This window comes from Podarcis cretensis (genome assembly GCF_951804945.1).
Source record: "Podarcis cretensis genome assembly, chromosome: 6".
NCBI classification, from domain to species: Eukaryota; Metazoa; Chordata; class Lepidosauria; order Squamata; family Lacertidae; genus Podarcis; species Podarcis cretensis.
In genome coordinates, this window is record NC_137175.1 from 92093026 (window position 1) to 92116254 (window position 23229).

The window sequence follows — 23229 nt, forward strand, 5'->3', positions numbered from 1 at the left end:
ATGTCATGCGCATGCGCAGAAGCAGCGAATCGCAACCCACGCATGCACAGTCGCGGGTTGTGTTCTTTTCCGGTTGCAAACGGGCCTCTGGAATGGATCCCGTTCGCAGCCAGAGGTACCACTGTAATTCCCAACAACTGGTATTCAGAGGCATGCTGCCTCCAACAATGGAGTAGCTTGATAGAATCATAGAATTGTAGAGATGGAAGGCAATCCAAACCCCTGCAACGCAGGAATCTCAACTAAAACATCCCAGACAAAATGACCACCCAACCTCTGCTTAAAACTCTCCAAGGAAGGAGAGTCCTCCATCTTCTGAGGGAGTTTGTTCCACTGTCAGAAAGTTCTTCCTGATGTTTGGTCAGAATCTCATTTCTTGTAATTTGAATCCATTGCTTCAGGTCCTATTCTCCAAGCAGGAGAAAATCTTCCAGGTGACAGCCCTTCAGATATTTGAAGATGGCTGTCTTATAACCTTCCTGTTTCCTCTTTTCCAGGCTAACCATAACCAACTTCTTAAATCTTGGTTTCCAGACCCTTGATCATCTTGGTTGCCTTCGTCTGCACACGTTCCATCTTCTCAATCTCCTTCTTAAATTGTAACGCCCAGGCATCGCTTCTCGGCCTTTGGGCTAAGATCAAGTGTAGTAAATTGTAACGCCCAGAAATGGACACAGTACTCCAGGAGTGGGCTGACCAAGGCAGGATAGAGAAGTACTATTCCTTCCCTTGATCAGGCACTATACTTCTCTTTTATTTTAGGCTGTTGATGCAGCCTAGAGCAACATTAGGTTGTTGGGGTTTTTTTGCTGCTGTTGACTCATAAAATCATAGACTCTTACCCCAAGGATCATCTAGCCCAACCTCTTGTACTTCAGGGTCTTATTTGCAGGGTCTAAAGGTCCGTATAGTTAAAGCTATGGTTTTCCCAGTAGTGATGTATGGAAGTGAGAGCTGGAGCATAAAGAAGGCTGATCGCCGAAGAATTGATGCTTTTGAATTATGGTGCTGGAGGAGACTCTTGAGAGTCCCATGGACTGCAAGAAGATCAAACCTCTCCATTCTGAAGGAAATCAGCCCTGAGTGCTCACTGGAAGGACAGATCATGAAGCTGAGGCTCCAGTACTTTGGCCACCTCATGAGAAGAGAAGACTCCCTGGAAAAGACCCTGATGTTGGAAAGATGGAGGGCACAAGGAGAAGGGGACGACAGAGGACGAGATGGTTGGACAGTGTTCTCGAAGCTACAAACATGAGTCTGACCAAACTGCGGGAGGCAGTGGAAGACAGGAGTGCCTGGCGTGCTCTGGTCCATGGGGTCACAAAGAGTCGGACACAACTAAATGACTAAACAACAACAACATTTGCACTGCACTTTGCAGGGTGCCCAGTTGCACCGTAAGCAAAGTATTAAAGTATTAAAATAATGGGAAGAGATCTGGGAGCTAGTTACAAAAAAAACCCCACCAGGGTTCAGGGACCCTAGGCCACCTCCTAGCTACACCCCTAATTCTGAGGCATTTGTCTTCACACTGCAACTGTGTGCAAACCACCTTCACCACACTTAAGACTGTGTCCGGGTCTTCCACAGGGGTGAAAATGCCCTGCGGCCATGATGATATTCTATTCCCTCCCAGCCCTAGGAGCGTCTCATGCCAACCACCCTTCTGAATGAGAAATCCCTGATTCCTTTTGGACGGTGGTTGCAGGAAGCAGAGCAGTGCCACTATGGATGCAATGTTAGCGCCTCTTCCTCCTCTGGGGTGCCTTGATTTTCCCAGCACATTTTAAGCACAGTGGAGGCAGGAAAAAGCCCTTTTGAAAATCACAGACTAATCACTCCATCTGCTCCCGTGCTGCTTCTTGGAGCTGCCTGCCAGGATTCTCTCCTCAGAAACTAAGTAGCACATTATTTTCGATAAGTTGCAATCATTTACTTGAAAAACTCCTACCTGTTTAAATATCCCTCTTGGGGTGGGGGGGGGGAGGAAAGCTATATGGCAAGTTGAGAAGAGAACCCTCTCAGCGTAGATTGCAATTAGAATTCCGGCGTCGTGTTTGTTCTGTGTGCAAATTCATTTCATTTGAGTGGAATGGTTGCCGGGGAGGGGAGGGGCAGCTTGAGCAAAGTTCCTGTTCAAGATTTCTGTGTTTCTCTCAACAAATATTTGCAGGAGCTAGAAATAGGAAAAAAAGAAATCCTGCCAAGTAACAGAATCCTCACTTGGAGACATCAATTAAATCTGCTGTGCTGAATTTCAAGATCAAAACCACACATTTAATTAAAACAAATTCCTCATTTTATTTCCTGTACTTCTGGATATACAAAGACATAGGGCATTGGAAGGGAAAGTGAGGGTCATCTAATCTAAAGCCCTGCAATGCAGGAATCTCGACTAAAGTATCCATGACGCATGGCCATCGAACCCTCTGCTTGAGAGTCCACCACCTTTCAAAGGAGTCTGTTACACTGTCAAACAGCTTACTATCAAAATGTTCTTCCTGATGTTCCTTGAATCTCCTTTCTTGTAACTTGAAGCCACTGGTTTGAGTCATACCCCCCAGAGCAGCACTTTAGATATTTGAAGATAGCTATCCTATCTCCTCTCAGTCTCCTCTTTTCCAGGCTAAATATATCCTGCTCCTTCAGCCATTCCTCATAAGGCCTGGTTTCCAGACCCTTGACCATCTTGGTTGCCCTCCTCTGCACACATTCCAGCTTGTCAATCTCCTTCTTCAATTGTGGCACCCAGAACTGGTCACAGTTCCCCGGTGTAGCCTGACCAAGGCACAATAGAGCAGTACTATGACTTCCTTTGATTGGGCACTATATTTCTGTTGATGCAGCCTAGAATAACATTAGCTTTTTTTGCTGCTGCATCACACTATTGTCGCATTTGAAGCTTGTGGTCTACTGTGACCCAAGCCACGTGTCCCCCATCTTATATTTGTGCAACTGGTTCTTCCTGCCTAAGTAGAGAACCTTACATTTGTCCCTATTGAAATTCATTAGTTTGGGCCCTGTTCTCCAATCTGCTAAGGTCATCTTGAATCCTGACTCTGTCTGCGGAATTGGCTACCCCTCCCAGTTTAGTGTCATCTGCAAATTTAATGAGCATCTCTTCAATTGTTTCATCCAAGTCGCTTATAAAGACATTGAACAACAACGGGCCCGGGACAGAACCCTTCTGCACCCTACTTGTCACTTTTTTTCCGGGATGATGAGAAACCATTAATGAGCACTCTTTGGGTTTGGACAGTCAACCAGCTACAAATCTACCTATACCTCTGCAGGAATATCATGAGGGATTTTGTCAAAACCCTTACTGAGATCAAGATACACAATGTCCACTACATTCCCCTGATCTACCCTATGTGTAACTCCATCAGAAAAGAAATGAGATTTGTCTGGCATGACTCGTTTTTGAGAAATCCATACTGGGTCTTGGTAATCACAGCATCCTTTTCTAAGTGCTCACAGGCTGCCTGCTTAATTATCTGTTCAAGGGCCTTTCCTTGTATTGATGTCAAGCTCACTGGTCGGTTACCTGGATCTTCTTTTTCTCCCTTTTTGAAATTGGGGACAACATTTCCCCACCTCTGGTCCACAGGGATCTCTCCTGTTCTCCAAGAATTCTCAAAGATTCTCTGAGATTACATTCAAAAGGTCCTTGAGTACCCTTGAGTGCAGCTCATCAGGCCCTGGAGATCACAGTTCACTGAAGGTAGTTAAATGTCCCCTTACCACCACCTTTCCTATTTGGGGCTGCCACTCCCTCCTTCCATCCTTATTTCTGTTATCACCAGGTTGGGCATTGCTTTCCTTTTGGCTAAAGACAGAGGCAAAGTAGGTGCTGAACAGTTCCACCGCCTCTCCTTCAACCAATATCATTTCTCCCTCTTCTCCACACAGAGGACCAATTACTTGCTCCCCCCTCCCACTTCAAACATAGCCAAAGAAAGCTTTTAAATTGTTTTGGACCTCTCTTGATGCACCTCACCTCCCTGCAACTGTTGGCTACTTTTCCTTCATGGTTTCTCCTTTCTTATACATACCCTTCTTAAATTTCAGCTTGTCTATAAACTCCTTATGCAGCCACACTGGTTTCTTTAAATGCCTCCCACTTTTCTTTCTTGTTGGAATTGTCTGCATTTGTGTCATCAATATCTCACCTTTAAGAAACTCCATCCATCTTGGACTCCTTCTCATTGAGTATTTCTGACCATGGGATTTCACCCCATAGTTCCTTAAGCTTTTTGAAATTAACCTTCTTATAGTCCAGTGTACATGTCTGACTACACTCAGTTTTCCGTTGCCTGTATATAATGAAACCCAAGAAAACATGATAACTTTCTCCCAAGTTTCCCAGTACTTCCACTCACATCAATCAGTTCCTCCGTGTTGATGAGGACCAGGTACAAGAGAGATGATCCCACTGTTACTTCTTCCACGTTCTGGGAAGTGAAATTGCCAAAGAGACAAGGGGCACAGCCTCCCACTGGCCCAGGGCCTCACTTGATCTCTGCAGTCTTGGATCAAGTAGGAATGGTGGAAAAGAAATTGCATCATGGGATTTACAAAAGGAGGGCATACCCAAATTCATGAAATATTCACACATTGCAGCTCGATTAGGACTTTCCCAAGAACCCTGGAAACTGTAGTCTTGTGAGGAGGGCAAATAATCTCTAAGTGAGACTACGTAACACGCTCACCAAACTTCAGGTCCCAGGATTCTTTGGAGTTAAACCAGGTTTAAGCCAATACAAACTTGTAGCGTAGGTGTAACCTCACATATTCAGAAATCTGAGCAAGAAGCCAGAACTAAATACATGTATAATGAAGGGGCAACTGAACAATCAACTAACTGCACAGCTGTAGCAGATCTTTACTGCACTTACAATGGATGCCTTCCTGCTCTGTCACCTTGATTTCATAGCACTTCTGTTCCCAAGCTCCCAGGAACAGTCCCAACACATAACAAATTATCTGTAGTTATTATTTTTATTATGGGGTTTATGCAATTGGTTAGGTATGAGATGAAGATGTAATGGCTTCAGGTGTTACAAAGCCCTCAAGCAAGGATGTCTAGAAGAGCAGTCATTTTCCATTGTGGTTTCTTGGAAGAAGGGGGATCTCTCCTGACTCTCAGAAGGGCAAATGAGGTCGAGAGGCCGGACATACAGACTATCAAGGGGTATGATATTACCCTAAACAATTATGTAGTCAGTTATTAGTTATTGTTCATCATTTCTGTAACACATCTCAGTAAATAACTACTTTTGCTTTGGTTTGTCTTCATAGTAAGTGCTCAACTGCTCAAACTCAGCAGCCTTTTTTCTTTCCCTGACCTGTCTTGGGACAGGTAGATTATGTCCCGATTGCTCATTCCACAGATTGACAGAAAACAGCTCTTTGAGCCAGCTGGCAGGTGGGATGCTAATGCACTCAGCGGCTGACTCCATCAGCTCTGGAGACCTGCCCATGCCCTCCTATCAGGAATTCTAGTTCACTGGGTCAGGGCTGGATTCTTTGCTAATGAATTCCAAATGATGTATTTCGTTTCCTTGCTTTTGTCGGTAAGCAGGAAAACATCTAGATTCTTTTATTGGATTTTCATTCTTTTTATCTGAGTCCTGTAGTGATTGTACAAGATTCAGCATTGTCAAACCACTAAAATGCTGGAACCTTTTGAGAGGCAACATATGCTAGTTGTTCAGTTAAACTTTGTACTATTTAGAATTTCCACTCATAGAATCATAGAATTGTAGAGTTGGAAGGGACCCTGAGGGTCAGCTAGTCCAACTGCCTACAATGCAGAAATCTTAACTAAAGCATCCATGGCAGATAGCCATCCAACCTCTGCCCTAAAAACCTCCAAGGAAGCAGAGTCCACCACCTTCCAAGGAATCCGTTCCACTGTCAAACAGCTCTTACCATCAGAAAGTTATTCCTGATATTTAGTTATTTATTATTATTATTTTATTTATTTCTATACCTCCCATCATCTGAGGATCTCAGGGTGGTTCACAAGATCCCTTTTCTTGTAACTTATCCCCGTGGTTCACATCCTACCCTGTGGAGCAGGAGAAAGCAAGCTTGCTCCATCTTCCATAGGACAGCCCTTAAGATCAGTATTTCCCAACCTTGGGCCTCCAGCTGTTTTTGAACTACAATTCCCATCATCCCTGACCACTGGTGTTGCTAGCTAGGGATGATGGGAGTTGTAGTCCAAAAACAGCTGGAGGCCCAAGGTTGGGAAACACTGCTTTAGATATCTGAATATGGCCATGATATCTCCCCATTAGTCTCCTCTTTTCCAGGCTAAACATACCCAACCCGCTCACCTTTCCAGACCCTTGATCATCTTGGTCGCCATCCTCTGCACATGTTCCAGCTTCTCAGCCTTTTAAAATTGTGGCACCTATAACTGAAGACAGTTGTCCAAGGCAGAATTGTAGTCAGACCAAGGCAGAATAGAGCACTATGATTTCCCTTATCAGGCACTATATTTCTGTTCATGCAGTCTAGAGTAGCATTAGCTTTTTTTGCTGCTGCACCATACTGTTAACTCATGTGAAGCTTGTGGTCTACTAAGACTCCAGGATCCTTTCCACACATACTACCTCGGGTTACAGACGCTTCAGGTTACAGACTCCGCTAACCCAGAAATAGTACCTTGGGTTAAGAATTTTGCTTCAGGATGAGAACAGAAATCGTGCGGCGGCAGCAGCAGGAGGCCCCATTAGCTAAAGTGGTGCCTCAGGTTAAGAACAGTTTCAGGTTAAGAACGGACCTCCAGAACAAATGAAGTTCTTACCCTGAGGTACCACTGTACTGGCAAGCCATGTGTTCCCCATCTTTTATTTGTGCAGCAGGTTCTTCCTGCCCGAGTGTCAAACTTTACATGTACCCATATTGAAATCCATTTTGTTATTTTTGGCCCTGTTCTCCAATCTGTTAGTCATTCTGAAGCCTGATTTTGTGTTCTGTGGCATTAACTACCCTCCCAGTTTGATGTCATCTGCGAATCTGACGAGCATCCCCTAAATTCCTTCATCCAAGTCATTTATAAAGACACTGAACAGCAACGGGCCCAGGACAGAACCTTGCGGCAGCCCAATCGTCACTTTTTTCCAAGATGATGAGAAACCATTAGTGAACACTTTTGGGGTTTGGTCAGTCAACCAGCTACACATCCATTTAACAAGTACAGTGGTGCCTCGCAAGACGAAAACAATCCGTTCCGCGATTCTCTTCGGCTAGCGGTTTTTTCGTCTTGCGAAGCAAGCCCATTGACGGCTTAGTGGATTAGCACTATTAGCGGCTTAGCGGCTTTTAGTGGCTTATCGGCTTAGCGGATAAGCGGCTTAGCGGCTTAGAAAAGGGGGGGGGGAAACGCGCAGGAACTCGCAAGACATTTTCGTCTTGCGAAGCAAGTCCATAGGAAATTCGTTTTGCGAAGCACCTCCAAAACGGAAAACCCTTTCGTCTAGCGGGTTTTCCGTCTTGCGAGGCGTTCGTCTTGCGGGGCACCACTGTAACCTAATCCAGCCCACATTTTACTAGTTTCTCTGCAGGAATATCCTGAGGAACTTTGTCAAAATCCTTACTGAGATCAAGATACACAATTTCCACTGCATTCCCCTGATCCACCAAGCTTGTAACACCATCAAAAAAAGAAATGGAATTTGTCTGGTATGACTTATTTTTGAGAAACCCATGCTTGGTCTTGGTAATCACTGCATCCTATTCTATGAGCTTGCAGACTGAGTACTTAAGAACCTTTCCTGGTATTGATGTCAAGCTGACCATTCGGTAGCCACCTAGATCTCCCCCCCCTTTTTTTTTTTAAGATGGGTACATCATTTGGCTCCCTTCAGCCCATAGGGACCTCACCTGTTCACTCACATTATTCCTTGGAGGCAAAGGGATGAGACTTGCAAAATGCTTATCATGAATATAAAGGCAGGAACACAGCCATGCAGGTCTCCTTTGCTATTCACTATGAGCAATGTCCTTCCCACCCATTGGACATGCTGAATACTACTCCAGCACTCAGGGCCTCTACATGTCAGTTTCCAGTGTTGGTGGGGAGAAGTCCCCCAGTGAACTTGTTAAAGGCCGTACTATTTTCCAGCGTGCAGAAAAAGCTTGATTATCAGGAGGTCATCAGGAGTAAATCGGGATCCATTCTCTCCCTCCCTTTTTGGTAGGAGAGTGTCAGATGTAGGAGAGGAGAAGACTGTAGGGAGATTGCCCTCTCTTCTTTTTTACCCTTGTTTCTGTTGTGGCAACAGCAGCCATGGAAAGTAGAGGGTGAGGGATGAAGACTTGGAGGGATAGTTTAAATTAATCAGTAGCTCAAATTTTAATCCAAGATGAAGAAAAACTTTCAGTATATACATCCATACAGTGTGTGTGTGTGTGTGTGTGTGTGAGAGAGAGAGAGAGAGAGAGAGTGTATGTGAACACAAAGAAACACATATAAATACATGCATGCAAACAGACACATATACCAGTGGGCTATAGGAAGGAATCTTGGGCTTATGCATGCACGCCGTTTTATGCTTGTAAAAAGTCCTGGACGACCCAGGTGCTTGTCCCACCACCATGCACCCCATTTTGCCTAGAGCGAGGGGCAGTGTAAGCCTGAGAGTTGCTCCGGTATTTCACAATAGGTGAACCCTGTTCACTAGAGGACAGCATCTGCAGGCTAAAAATTGCACATGGATGCTATTCCCCAACAGATAAGGGCTTGAGGTCAAGGCAAAATACAGACCTGGAGTGGAGAGACAGAGGAATCCAGAGAGATCCATACTCCTACGTGGACCCATAGCTCTTTTGAATAGGGTTAAAAGAGGCAGCTCTTTGTCCCTGGATAGAACGAGTGAGCTAATTCTGACTTTGCCCAAGAAGACTGACTTCGGTTCCTCTATGTTTCCATGACACAGTTGGATAAGAAGCAGTTGGATATTGTGTCTGGGAACAAGGAGTGTGCTCTCTTCGTGTTGTTTTTTATTATTACAATTATTTGTTCTTGAAGGTGTGCCGCTCCTTTGTGAAGAAAGAGTACCCTCTAGTGGATGTCTGAATGGCCAGCAGGTTTTCAGAGCTATCTGTGCCTGTCTTCCTGATTCTTTAATTTGTGTCCTTTTCTCTCTCCCCCCCCCACCCCACCGTCTTAAATATTGAGTAATAAACAGGCACTTTGTAGAGTTAGCTTTAGGCAAGAAGAGACAGTGTGAAATGTTTTAAGTATTTACAGCACCTCTCTTGCAATGCTGCGTACAGACCAAAAATAACATGAAATTGTGCTATTATTTCTAATATCTTTTAAATTTTAACTCTTTCTGGAACTTGCCAAACAGACACTTTGGGGTGCTGTAAACCAGAAGAAGCAAGATAGGGGGAAGTCTGGTACCGGGCAGGTTGCTTGTGTGTTGTTTATGTAGTGTGTTGCTGTGCGGAAGAAAGGCGGGTTGTACTCTGATCAGGATGCTGAGCTCTGTGTGAAGAAATTACTCATAGGTTGCCATCAGCATAACAGCTTTCTGGACTGTCACATCAGTGCTGTGCTAACCGAGAAGCACAGGAAGACCGCCCACACACACCAGTAAACAAGATTATCTTTCTTACGTTGAGGTTTTTTGCTAGTTACTACGTTATGTGGTTTTGCGTTTTTGTATTGTAAACTGCCCTGCGATCCTCAGATGAAAAGCAGTATAGAAATTGATTAAATAAACAACTAAGTTGGAAAGCTGACCTTTGGTGGATTCCCTTCTGTTAGGTGGACTGTCACGTTCAGAAAGAAGATCTTGGGACTTGGAAGCCACGGACTTTGTCCTGCACACATCACTTATCTGCCTTTTCCAAGATTGCACCACAAGACAGAATCACTGTTGTATTTGCAAGCTCTTCTTCTAGATGGCCAGATTGGTCCCTTTCTCTTAAGCAGGTGCCTATAAATGGGGAAAGCACTAAAAAAAAAAAAAGCTTTCAGCATTTTGGAGCTAAAAGGCATGCTTAGGTAAATTCAAATTAGTTCTGTGAACAAAAAAAGAAGCAACAACTCAAGTCAGAAGCACACACATAGTAGGAATCTGTTTTGCTAAATTTACACCACTTTGTGCTAGCTGCGGTTCCAGCTATGTAAATGAAACATCCTCCAAATTGTCAGTTCACCAGCACTGTGCTTTGCTAAATGGCTTCCTGTTTCTACAAAATGTGTGTTATTATGCCCTACTATTATATATGTATAAAACTATATATTAGCAAACCCAAACTAGATTATCATAATGCTGTTCCATCTGAATGCGTACCTAATAGCATGGCATAATAGCATTTTCTCTATGTGAGTGTGTAAAGATTCATGTTATTTTCACAACTGTCATTTCCATCATTCTACTCCTTCCTGAAGTTCCAGGCTGGAGTTTTGCTGTCTCTGGAGGCTGCCAGCTGTGCGTTCGTGCCTTACCCTTTTAACTAACATTGTACATTTCAGGCAGAGTGGGGAAAGGACTGGGCAAGGGAGGCAGACGTCAACGAAACAGGGGCCTGATGATACGCAGTTGATGTGGCTGTTGCATTAGGAAATGGATTGTCTAAGATGAGTGTTAGATCTGTGGTGTTGTAGGTGGGGCTAATTATATTAAAGAGAGGTAAAGAAGAGCTTTAAAATATTCCCTTTGTCCCCAGTTCCCATGTAGGACTTTCAAAAATAAATGCTTGGACACATTGGCCTTCCCAGCACCTTTCCAACTGCATTATTACCCAAAGAATGTGTGTAATCATAATGAAAAGGATAATGTAGGATATGCAGGATTTACATATGCAGAGAGTGGCTGGGGAAACCCAGTTGGATGGGAAGGGTATAAATAATAAATTATCATCATCATCATCATCATCATCATCATCATCATCTATAAAGAGGCATGTCATATCTGTCCAAGAAGTGTTTGTTTTTCATGGATTAAAGATATACTGTATTGCTCAGTAATAATACTTAGGTTGCCCCATTATGAACTGTTTTGCAAAGATAAATTCATCATTTGTTTGTATAGACACATGGTAGTTCAGACACTGATTGCTTAGATTTTTTTATATGGACAGTATCTCCCTTCTGAAGCCTACTCCCACTTTAGTGTGATTTTTCGGCAAATGCTCTTTATGAGACAAGCAGGCATCCGATCTCTTTCACGTTTTAATCCTTAGTCTCTCTCCTGTTTTCTTTCCCCATTTCTTCAAAAGGTTTGTAACAGGGTTCACTGGGTGCATGTTGGACAGGGAAGAGTAATCTTCCCCATTGTTATTGCTCCTTAACCTCCTATTTAGAGTGTGCACAGGGTGAGCTTTCATTCTAGTACCCAGATCCCAAATATTGGCATCAGTATCATTTGCATCAGTATTTGCATGCCAGATCCACTCCAGACTAAGCCTGGGAGCAATAATGGGCCAGAGACAAGAGTGCGGGTTAAATATGGCTACCACCTTACTGGTAAATCCCTGTTTTGGTGTGGCCTTGGGCAAGTATCCATCTATCAAACAGCTTAGCTGGGGAAGTATCATGGATTGGCTGGGTGCAGAGAGTGTTGGGAGGCACCAGTTGGAGAACCCCCAAGGGAGCGCCCATGGGAAGACGGCTCAGAGCCAGGGAATGGGTGATGGAAAGGTCATAGGCAGGGGAAGTTACAGGGCTTAGTGAGCAGGACGAGTCGGGGGCAGAGGACAGTTCAGACTCTGAGGCAGGTCATTATACCGGTTTTATAAATAGGAGTCAAAATCCAAAGAAGTGCTTGAGACAGTTCACACCAAGGCCTTAGGCATTTCCCTCCCTTTTGAACAGATGGAGTCCATGTTGAATTCAATATTGCTTTTGAAATCCCCCTGAGTTTCAATAGTAACTTTCTGTATGAAAGAGGGTAAGGGGAGGACAACTGTTCCAGTGAAACAAATATAAAGCCTCTCGTCCCCTATATATTATGAATTCATTAACATTATACATTTGACTAGGGTGCTCTTCTAGTTTTTTGCATTGCCATTCATTAATTTTGCTTTGTTTGCTGCCGGGCTTCACAAACTGCAGTGCACAATCACACACACTAAAATGGCATAAAGTTGAGGCATGGATCCTAGATTGCAGCAGCTCTGATTCATCAAATTTCTCACATTTATCTTTGAATCTCAACGTGGTTATCTAACTAATATCTTTTATATGCCTGGCAACATTTCTTTATTGTTGCTTTTTGCTTTATTGTCATTGCCTTTTATTTTTATTTCACGTTACCTTTCCAGTGTCGGTTTTGAGTCGCCCTCGCATAAGTGAAATTTAATCGCACAAAAAAAAAAGCTCAGATCTTTGAAAGGATTTGTGGCTTGACCACTATTGCTTTGAAGCAATTTAAGGTATTTAATTTTTGAGTTTTGGAATGCTTCCCCCCCCCCCCCCACACCTTTAAATGTGCTTTCTGCCAAAAGTAATTTAATTATTCAGATTTTCTCACAGGACCAGGGGAAATAGTTCTTTGAAGCGATCTCATGATTGTGAAAGTGCTGCACTGAAATAAGTTGTCTCCATTGCTTTTCTGAGAGTGATCAGTGAGCCAGGGGTATTGAGGTTTAAACCAGAGTGCTTAGCCTTGAAAGACTGGCATGTGGGCCACTGCTGCTACTGCTCTACCTTGGCGGCTGGCTTGGTCTTTGTGCCTCTGCTGTGCATTGCTCTTTCCTTCCTATACACCAGCTGTTAGCTTCTTGTAACCCCTGTGAGCTGAAGTTGTACTGGACCAGCCTGAACTACTTTTGTGCTGAAAATTTCTGTTGTGTCTTTTTAACAATTTTGCACCAGTTCAATGCCCCCTCCCCAAGGAGAGGATTAATCTTTGAGGAATTGGCAAACGCTGATAATTTTATTTTATTTTTTAATCAATAAGTGTTTGCTCTTACTTTAACCAAATGAGCATCTGACTCGAAGCTGGAATCAGCTGTGCATTTTCATTTGGCTCATAGAACCTCTGTTGACGATAAATGAGAGATCCGGCTGAGATGAAAATCTCCCCCCCCCCACACGCAGAATTTTGCTGGACCATTCCCCATCCACCACATAGGTGGTGGGTATTCAACAGCACTCAAGAAATGGGCAAAGTCTAATAATTTTCAGAGTGCTGGTGCTTACCTTTAAATTCGATGTGGCCAGAGATCTTTCTTTCCTTTGCCTTCTTTCTTACATTGAAAAAAAGAAAGGCTTACCGCAGCTTCAAGCAGTTTTATGAAACAGCATTGATGTAGTGGCCAATGGGGACAGCCGTCTTTCCACTTGCCCAAGAATGTCCCTGGGAATTATTCTACGTCATGATGACATCGGGTCATTCTCAGGGGCATTCTGCTGAAAGCAGCCAAGCTGAAACAAGGCTTATTTGGGGGAGAAGAAAGAATGTGGGTGTCGTCACCAACAGTGTCTCCGATAGTTGGTCTTTGGCTGAAGGTATTGTGTGTGTGTTTTCTGATGGTATAGCATACAAAGTTGGCATTCTGACAGCACAGCAACACACCGCCACCAAGTATAAAATTGCTCTGATAAAGCAGTGAAACTCAGTTACTGTTTATCCTGCTCTGCTGGGGAGGTGGTTGCAATTCCCAGAGCCTCTTCAGGCCAGACCCTGCACATCTCCTAGCTGGGGCTGCCAGCTGAGCTTTGGAAGATGTTATCTCAACAAATGACCAGGGTCATCTGAAGGCTTAAGAAGACTGGTAAGGCCTTGTCTTCTGGTGGCTCCATCCTCTTGGGAGAGCTGCCTACAACCCTTCAAGAGCTCATAGCTTATTCTGCAGTCGCATGCTCCAGCACAGCCATGGAACAGGGGTAGCTACATGGGAGTCACCCCCAAAATCTGAGCATGACAAAAGAGCTGCATCTTCAGGCTGAGATGGAAGTAGAATGGCGAGGGTGTCCCATCAGAGAGGTGACTACAAGTCATCTGATTCTACTTCCTCCTCAGAGATGCTGCTGCTTATGATGATGATGATGATAATTTTATTATTTGTATCCCGCCCATCTGGCTGTGTTTCCCCAGCCAGTCTGGGCAGCTTACAGCACACAAAAATTAAAACGTTAGACATTAAAAATTCCCCGATACAGGGCTGCCTTCAGATGTCTTCTAAAAGTCAGATAGTTGTTTATTTCCTTGACATGTGATGGGAGGGTGTTCCACATGGCAGGCGCCACTACCAAGAATGCCTGATTCCCTGTGACCTCACTTCTCGCAGGGAGGAGGAAACCGCCAGAAGGCCCTCAGAGCTGGACCTCAGAGTGATACTAGGACCCGGCTGCAGGGGACTTGACACAACTTTAATTCAATTAATTTACCAGCTACAGTTCCTTTGTGTTTATCTTTTATGTCTCCTTGGAGAGGTATGAAAGAAAGGTGTTTGAAACAGAAACTGTAAAAAAAACCAAAAAACCTACCCACAATCTCAATTGACTGTATTGATCAGAGGTCAAAATTCTGCTTAGTGCTAATTTTCTGTTTTTGTGACAGTAGAATACAACCATTCAATGGTCAGATATGTTAGGGATGGGCAGAATGCATGACACTCTTCCAAAACTGAACAACCAACGAGAAGCAGATTGCAAAATATTGGGAATGGTTTTCATAATTCACTCCGCAGCACTTCGCTGCCTGCACCTCCGGCTGTCTGAAGTTGTATCAGATGCAGAGAAGAGAGTGGGTTGCTGTTTTACAAAAACAAAGATGCCACTTCAAGGCAGAGTGTGTATCAAGCAATTGTCCTGATTTTTCACAAAAGTTATGCGGAGGTAACGTGACGTTGTTGTCAAGTAAGTACCGGTAGTTGCTGTTCTGCACCTTCTGCTGTAGATTGCCATCGCTTTTCGTATTTCGAAAAGTCTGCCTTTTTTAAATTTAAAAAGCACATTAGCTATTACCATTTACCAGTGGGTTGTGAAAGTGCACTTTTATGGTGGTGCAGTTCCAGCATCTAAACAAACGTGTGAGAGAGCCGTACAACAGTGTGACAGTCTGCACTTGTGGGCACTAGCAGAGAGAGAGAGAGAGAGAGAGAGAGAGAGAGAGAGAGAATGCAGAGCTGTGCTGATTCAGATCTAGTTACTGACTGTTCTCACCTTGATCACCATACATTTGTGCAACTCTTGGAAATCTGAACATAAACTACTGCTCCATGATTATTTTATAACTGGGCTTCCTGCTTTGAAAATACAGCACTGAGCCTTCTTTGCCATAAATGCAGAGCATGTGTAAACAGTCTTCTTGTCTGGTCTTATCATGTGAAGAACATGATGCCCCCAATAACTAAGTGTCCCCTCGAATTGGCCTCACATCCACCTTCCCTGTCACAGCCTCATGTGGCTGACCTGCAAAAGCTGCATATGTGACCGGAATTGGCAACAGCCTACAGGGTCTGGCCAGCCGCACACACAAGGGCATGGCATTTTACTTATTTACTATTTGAATGCACTGGCTGTAGCTTAACTCTTGTTGTGCCAATTGTAGACGGTTTTGCTTGCGCCAAAGTGATGGTTGCTGACCGAATCTTGCAGTTTATCTGTAGTTCAGGCATGTCTACCTGTGGGTCACTGTGAGGGGAGCTGCCACCCTGTAAATTGTTTTACCCCTTGTAGGTCTTTTTGCACCCTCCCCAAAATAGCTTCCTTTTCCCAAAAACTATTCTAAAGTGTAGTAAAGAGTTTCATTTTAAAGTAAATGCCTTTTAAAGACAATATTATGTTTGTTTGTTTGGTTGGTTGGTTGGTCGTTTGGTTTGGTCAGTAGACAGAACTATTGGCCTCCTTCAGATGGCCCGGCTTTGTCTAGACACTTTCAGTTGCTGACCACTTTCAGATGGTTTCCCTGCACCAGAGAAGGGCAAAATAATATAATTTATCATTTTGTGCCTAAATATTAAGCCATATTCATAAAGGAAGATATTTTATTAAAATTATTTGGTACCCTGATCTTCAGCCTTTTATAACAATTTATGAGAAACAACAGCAGAAAACAATAAAATACATAAATATTGTTAAGGCAGACAAAGCAACAGTCTACATCATTTAAAAAAGTATATAGTGCAATAAAAAAAACATTGATATATGAGAAAAACAACAATGAGAAGAAACACTTTAGAAACCAGCAGTAATTTAAAAGTGGGCAGCAAATCGGAAGAGTAAAATAAATACTAAAAACAACCGGAAACAACAAAAAGTCTTCAGCAAGTGTCTGAAGGCTAAAAGAGATGGGGAGAAAATTTAACAAAAGTTCTTTACTTGGTGCTGAATGACATCAGCTCAGTGCCAGGTGAATCTCCCTGAGGAGAAAACTCCAAAGCTGGGGGTGCCACCATCGAAAAAGCCCTTTCTACTGTCGCCACCCACTTTTCGGTCAAAGCTGGGGATACACAGAGAAGGATCTCTGATGATGACGATACTCAGAAGGGTCCACACAGGAAAGGGCGGGTCCTTTATAGGACTGTAGAGGTTTATATCTTCATTGGAGCCTACTCCTAGATACTTAGGAAGCGGTTGCTATCATTCCGTGTTTTAATCTATGCATTTCACTTTTGTGCTTTCTCACAGTGTTGAGTATTCGAGGGGCTCAGGAGGAGGAACCAACAGACCCACAGCTAATGCGACTGGACAACATGCTTTTAGCAGAAGGGGTAGCAGGCCCTGAAAAAGGAGGGGGTTCAGCCGCTGCGGCTGCCGCAGCCGCAGCATCTGGGGGTGCCGGCTCGGACAATTCTGTGGAGCATTCGGACTACAGAGCAAAACTATCTCAAATTCGACAGATCTACCACACCGAGTTGGAGAAATATGAGCAGGTACTAATCTTGTGCGTGGCAGTTTCCCATACCACAGTAAAAGCCAACATATAATGTTGGACTGCACACACAAAAATCCATGGTCCTATAGATAAGGTGCTGGATCTGGGTTCGAATTCCACCTTATCCTTGTCCTCGGAATTTATGCACTCAGAAGAATAAAGCAGCAAAGCCATTTTTAGAACAGTACCACTTCATGATGCAGGTGGAAGAGTTTCATACATGGGGAGGCAAACTAAGACCTGGGGGGCCGGATCCAGCCCAATCGCCTTCTAAATCCAGCCCGCAGATGGTCCAGGAATAAGCGTGTTTTTACATGAGTAGAATGTGTCCTTTTATTTAAAATGAATCTCTGGGTTATTTGTGGGCCATAGGAATTCATTCATTATTATTTTTTTCAAAATATAGTACGGCCCCCCAAAAGGTCTGAGGGACAGTGGACTGCTGAAAAAGTTTGCTGACCCCTGGTTTCATAGATCCAAATTGGGATGCTCTCTATAAACAAAGCTTAATATAGAAAAATAACATTTTGGGGAGGACTTGTTTGTTAATTTTTTTTATTTATCAAATTTCTATCCTGCCCTTCCTCTCCAAGGACTTAGCTGAATCCTTTTTCCGGAAACGCTGGTTTTCAACATGCAGTGGGATTTGTTTGTGGAGAGCATTCCTACAGGCTGACTCCTCAACCAGATCCTAAAATGATGCAGCCCAGGGAAAGCTTTGCAGCTAATCATGATAACACATCATCTCACAGGACTACTCTGATATTGGATTTGATGGTGAAGGATTCTTAAGACAAGCTGTATATGCAAATAATGTTTAGAGAGTTCACATCCCATTAACATTACTGAGTTCCTGCCGGAATCTCAACTAAAGCGTCCAAGACAGATGGACGTCCAATCTCTGCTTAAAAACCTCTAAGGATGCTTCATATGAGATTCCAGCAATGCAGAGAATTGGACTAGATGACCCTTAGGTCCCTTCCAACTCTACGATTCTATGATTTCCTTTCAGTCTCTTCTTTCCCAGGCTAAACATACCCAACTCCCTCAACTGGTCTTCATAAGGCTTGGCTTACAGACCCTTGATCATCCTAGTTGCCCTCCTCCTCTGCACACATTCCAGCTTGTCAACATCCTTCTTAAATTGTGGCGCCCAGAATTGGACACAATATTCCAGGTGTGGTCTGACCAAGGCAGAATAGAGTGCGACTATGACTTCCGTTGATCAGGACACTAGACTTTTGCTGATGCAGCCTACTTAACATATGACAGAGGCCATATCCACTCAATGCATTTAAAGCACATGACTTTCCCCAAAGAATGCTGGGAATTGTTGTTTGTAAAGCATGCTGGGAATTGTAGCTCTGTGAGTGGTAAACTACAGTTCCCATGATTCTTTGGGGGAAGCCATGAAAATGCTATGAATGTACTCTAAATGTATGGTATAGATGTGGCCGTCAGAGTAATATACACAATTCTTTTCTACAATGAACCTCTAGGAAATTTTTGTGGAACTTCTTACTCCAACATGTGAACTCCTTGCAGCCTATGGTGAATTAATCTTAATACATTGTGATGATGTACAGAACTGTTAAATCCTGAACTGCAGCTGGGAGGGGCAGGATCAGCATGAAATCTTCCCTGCTCCCTTAACCTCCAGATCTCAGAGAAGCATGTTATCAAAATACTGTAATATCTGAATAGTACCTGAACATTCCCTTTGCAGTTTTGTCTAATATGTATAGGTGACAAACTCATAGTTCCTGAAAGATTGATTTAAAGGTTTAAAGTACTAAATAAGACATTTCTGTATTTAGAAGCTAGAAAAGTTGTGCAGTGATTCTAGTACAACACAACCTGATCTAGTGGGTTTTTTACAGACAAGGATATTCAATGCACTACTCTCCATATCACAGAAATCCATGTGCGCAAGGGATTTCCATAAATTCTTTTGTGCATAAGACACTGAACAGGGGCAACATTCCTGAATTTTCTCTTGCAAAGATCACCTTCAAGCTGGTTTCATCTCAGCTGATTTTTTAAAGGATTCCCAAGATGAACTGTAGCATTTACAAGACCTATTCACTGCACCAAAGATATGCCCCAAAGCCACTGTTGTCACTTTATATTTTTAAAATGCTAATGAATTGACTAGACAGAAAAAACTCCCTCCTCTATTGAGAGTGGGTTTCTTTTAGATTTCCCTCCTTTTTCTGGAAATTACAGGATATTCACTAAAAATGCCCTCTGAGGGTGGAATTCAGTGTTGTGCTATGATGAACATTCCATTTGCACAAGCATTTCATCTTGCCAGCTGGAGCACTAGAGCAATCTTCCCCTAGCACTCTCCCAACACACCAGGGCCAGCTCACCCATGATGCAAGGAGAGGTGACTGCCTCAGGCAGCAGTGTTCACCAGGGCATCAGATCCAGACGTCACTATTTCTTCCACCCTTGTTCCTGATGTAGAGGGAGATCTTCCCTCACCCATTCTTCCCTGGTAGGAAGAGGCTGTGCCATTTTGGGTCCACTTCAGGTGCTTTAAAATCTTCCCAGGTTTGGCCTCTGGGCTTGGCAAATTTGGGAAGAGAACTTCATTTGGGAGCAATAGGGACAAGAAACGCTTCTCATTCCCCTAGCGATAGTGAGGAAGAAATAAATATATGGAAACTAGCTTTCTCTGTAAATCAGCTCCATGGTTTGCCTCTTTCTCACAAGAAAGAGTGGTGAGTAAACTTCGGTCCTATTCCAACTATACCCAGGATGGCACCCAGTTTCCTTTCTAACAAAGGGCAGGAATGTAAATAAAATAGATCAGCAGTAATCTTACCTTTGTCTCTCGACAGGACTTACCCTGGCAGACACCCTCACCCAGCTGGGGGGTCTTGTTACCCCTACTATGCTGCTCCATAGAGCCCAGGGGTTGGCAAGGTTTTCCTTGCCTGGACCACTTCACTCCAGCTGAGATCCCTCTGTGGGCCAGATCGTGCACACGGCTGCGATTTCCGGCATCTGAGCATGTGCAGACATGATTTCCGGCACCACAGAAGCGAGTCCCTGCACCACGCTGCACCAGTTTAGTGCAGCACGCAGGGACTCGCCACATGGGCGGCTCAGTTCGGGGGCAGCTCGGGGGCCAGTTAAATGACCCCCGTGAGACACTTCTGGCCCATGGGCCTTAGGCTGCCTACTCCTGATAGAGCCCTCATATTGTGTGAGCCTGGCTGTGGGGGTGCCCGACCAGCAACTGAATGGAAAACCATGCTCTCCCAGGTGTGGCGAGCTCTCTCCTTCAGTCTCACAGCCCTAGAAATGCAGGGGGAGAGCAGTTCAGATAGGTTGGCTTGTGCAAGGAGCCAATCTGCCTGGAGCCTTTGTAGGACTTGGGGAATAAGAATCTCTTTACAGTGGTGCCTCGCAAGACGAAATTAATCCGTTCCGTGAGGCTCTTCATATAGCGGTTTTTTCGTCTTGCGAAGCAAGCCCATTGACAGCTTAGCGGATTAGCGCTATTAGCGGTTTAGCAGCTTTTAGCGGATTAGCTGATAAGCGGCTTGTCAGTGGATCAGCTGATAAGCGGCTCAGGGCTTAGGAAAAGGGGGGGGAAAGGGAAAAAACCCTGCAGGAACTCGCAAGACATTTTCGTCTTGCGAAGCAAGCCCATAGGGAAATTCGTTTTGCGAAGCGCCTCCAAAACAGAAAACCCTTTCGTCTAGTGGGTTTTCCGTCTTGCGAGGCGTTCGTCTTGCGGGGCACCACTGTACTGCCCATCCGTTAGTCTTTACCTTAAGGCGATATATGTTTGCATCACTTGCCTCCTCGTAGCATATCCCCGCCTGGCTGAGGGAAAGGAAGACTCCTTGATACGGCCGGCGAAGAAACTGACATTAAGAATCCTCTGTCAAATTAACATTGTGGTCAGTCATCAAGAACAGAGCCCTCCAGAAACTGGGTGTAGGAGCTTCTGGCAGCAAGATGCCTTTGGCACGTCTAATTTCAGTTATTACCTGTTTGCCCTTTCATGTCAGGGATCCTGATGTGCTCTACAACCCTGCTGCTTTGGCTCTAATTATTATCCTTGTTAACACACAAGCGAAAAAATTTGCTGAAAGTAAGTGTCATGTTTTGTATTTGCAATGAGTTGATTCGTGTCATCCCCAAACCTGTGATAACTCACCCGCTCTTATCACCGGCTGCCAAAGTTTGGGCTGGTGTTAGTAATTGTCAGAGATTCCGTTTCTAGCAGAGGTGACCAGTGGGATTGTCAAGCAATAAATAGGCAAAGCTGCTCAGCAGCAAACCCATCCGTGCATGTTTGTCGGGGGCAATGGAGGTGCTAATGGGGGTGGGAGCTCTCCTCCTCCCATTTGCTGTCTCATAAGCCACCACTGTTTGCTGGGTGCCACCTGTCAGCTCCAGCTCCTGCCCTGGAAGGTGCATCCCTGAACCTATTGGACTGCATCACCCCCAGTGCCCATGGCTACCAGGGTGGCAGAACAATTACAGTGGTGCCCCGCAAGACGAACGCCTCGCAAGACGGAAAACCCGCTAGACGAAAGGGTTTTCCGTTTTGGAGGCGCTTCGCAAAACGAATTTCCCTATGGGCTTGCTTCGCAAGACGAAAATGGCTTGCGAGTTCCTGCGGGTTTTTTCCCTTCCCCCCCCCCTTTTCCTAAGCCGCTAAGCCGCTTATCAGCTGATCCGCTGATAAGCCGCTTAACAGCTGATCGCTAAAAGCCGCTAAACCGCTAATAGCGCTAATCCGCTAAGCTGTCAATGGGCTTGCTTCGCAAGACAAAAAAAACTGCTATACGAAGAGCCTCACGGAACGGATTAATTTCGTCTTGCGAGGCACCACTGTATTTTCTTTGGCCTGCTTCTTCAAGGATCCCTGATCTATGACTCACTATACATGAAACTGAGTACAGCGATAGGAATCATAGGTGACATTTTTTTGAATTCTGGTCCATGTAAAAGGTTTCCTGCAGAAATAATAATAATAATAATAATAATAATAATAATAATAATAATAATAATTTTATTATTTATTATTTATACCCCGCCCATCTGGCTGAGTTTCCCCAGCCACTCTGGGTGGCTTCCAAGTGTTAAAAACAATACAGCATTAAATATTAAAAACTTCCCTAAACAGGGCTGCCTTCAGATGTCTTTTAAAGATAGGATAGCTGCTTATTTCCTTCACATCTGAAGGGAGGGTGTTCCACAGGGTGGGTGCCACTACCGAGAAGGCCCTCTGTCTGGTTCCCTGCAACCTCACTTCTCGCAATGAGTCAACCGCCAGAAGGCCCTCGGCGCTGGATCTCAGTGTCCGGGCTGAACGATGGGGGTGGAGACGCTCCTTCAGTATACAGGACCGAGGCCGTTTAGGGCTCTAAAGGTCAGCACCAACACTTTGAATTATGCTCAGAAACGTACTGGGAGATAAATAAATAAATACCCTATGCACATCACAAAGAAATGCTCTGGCCCAGCCTATCTATTTTCCAGTTTTGACACAAATACGTTCACTGAGCTTACCCTGTAGCCAGAAGATACAAATCACACTTTTTGCTCACTGACGGACGTATTAAAACTTTTATTTACAGATTTGTTTGTTGATTGTGTAAGAATTGCATACTCGTCAAGGGGCCCTGATCTGTGTTTCTGCATGAGTTGATGATATGGGAACATGTCCTGATCTGAAGGGGATTTGTAGATAGATTCAGTGGACAAGTGCCTGTTCCAGTCAGGAGGAATGCCCAAAATAAGCGACTCATGCAGAGATTCAACAGGCATTTTCCCAGGCAGAAGGGAGGTAATCCCACTGTATCTCTGCACTGGGAGTGACTGAGTGATACAATCACACCCAGTCCCGAAGCACAGCACGGTTACCAGAATCCTGCCTGGAAGATTGCCTGTTGCATCTCTGCATGAGTCAATGATTGAGAGGAGGCAAGCCCAGTGATCTGTGGAGAGACACAATAGGAAGTTTTCTCTGTATGTGAACTCATGAGATCCTTTCATTATATAAATAATCCATCTGGGATTATATATTAGCTGTTTTCTCACAACCCTGGCACATTCTGAGAACCTCATTACTATTGAGAGGGAAGGGTGAATCTGCCAATTTCAGTTTCTCACAGTTTTTATTTTTTCTCAATCTGAAGTTCAGTTCTCCACACCTGTTTTGATTTTTGTTAAGTCTTCATGAAAATTAATCAACATTTTAATGTGATTTTCTCCTGATATGCACCTGCCTGTATGCAATTTTGCCCAGTATGCCCTTTTTACAAATCGATTTCCTCTTAAAAAGTGCATTTTATGTGTTGTTTTCATTAATATGTTGTTGTTATTATCACCATCATCATTTCATTTC

At 44.1% G+C, this 23229-nt stretch overlaps 1 protein-coding gene across 3 annotated transcripts in view; it reads left to right on the forward strand.

The window, feature by feature from the left end:
* Positions 1–23229, forward strand: part of PBX1 (PBX homeobox 1) — a 233994-nt gene that overhangs the window by 157717 nt on the left and 53048 nt on the right. For all 3 annotated transcript variants that reach the window (XM_079981596.1, XM_079981595.1, XM_079981597.1), the window contains exon 3: positions 16607–16851. In XM_079981596.1, coding sequence (XP_079837722.1) covers positions 16607–16851 — 245 coding nt within the window. The remainder of the gene's footprint in view (positions 1–16606; positions 16852–23229) is intronic.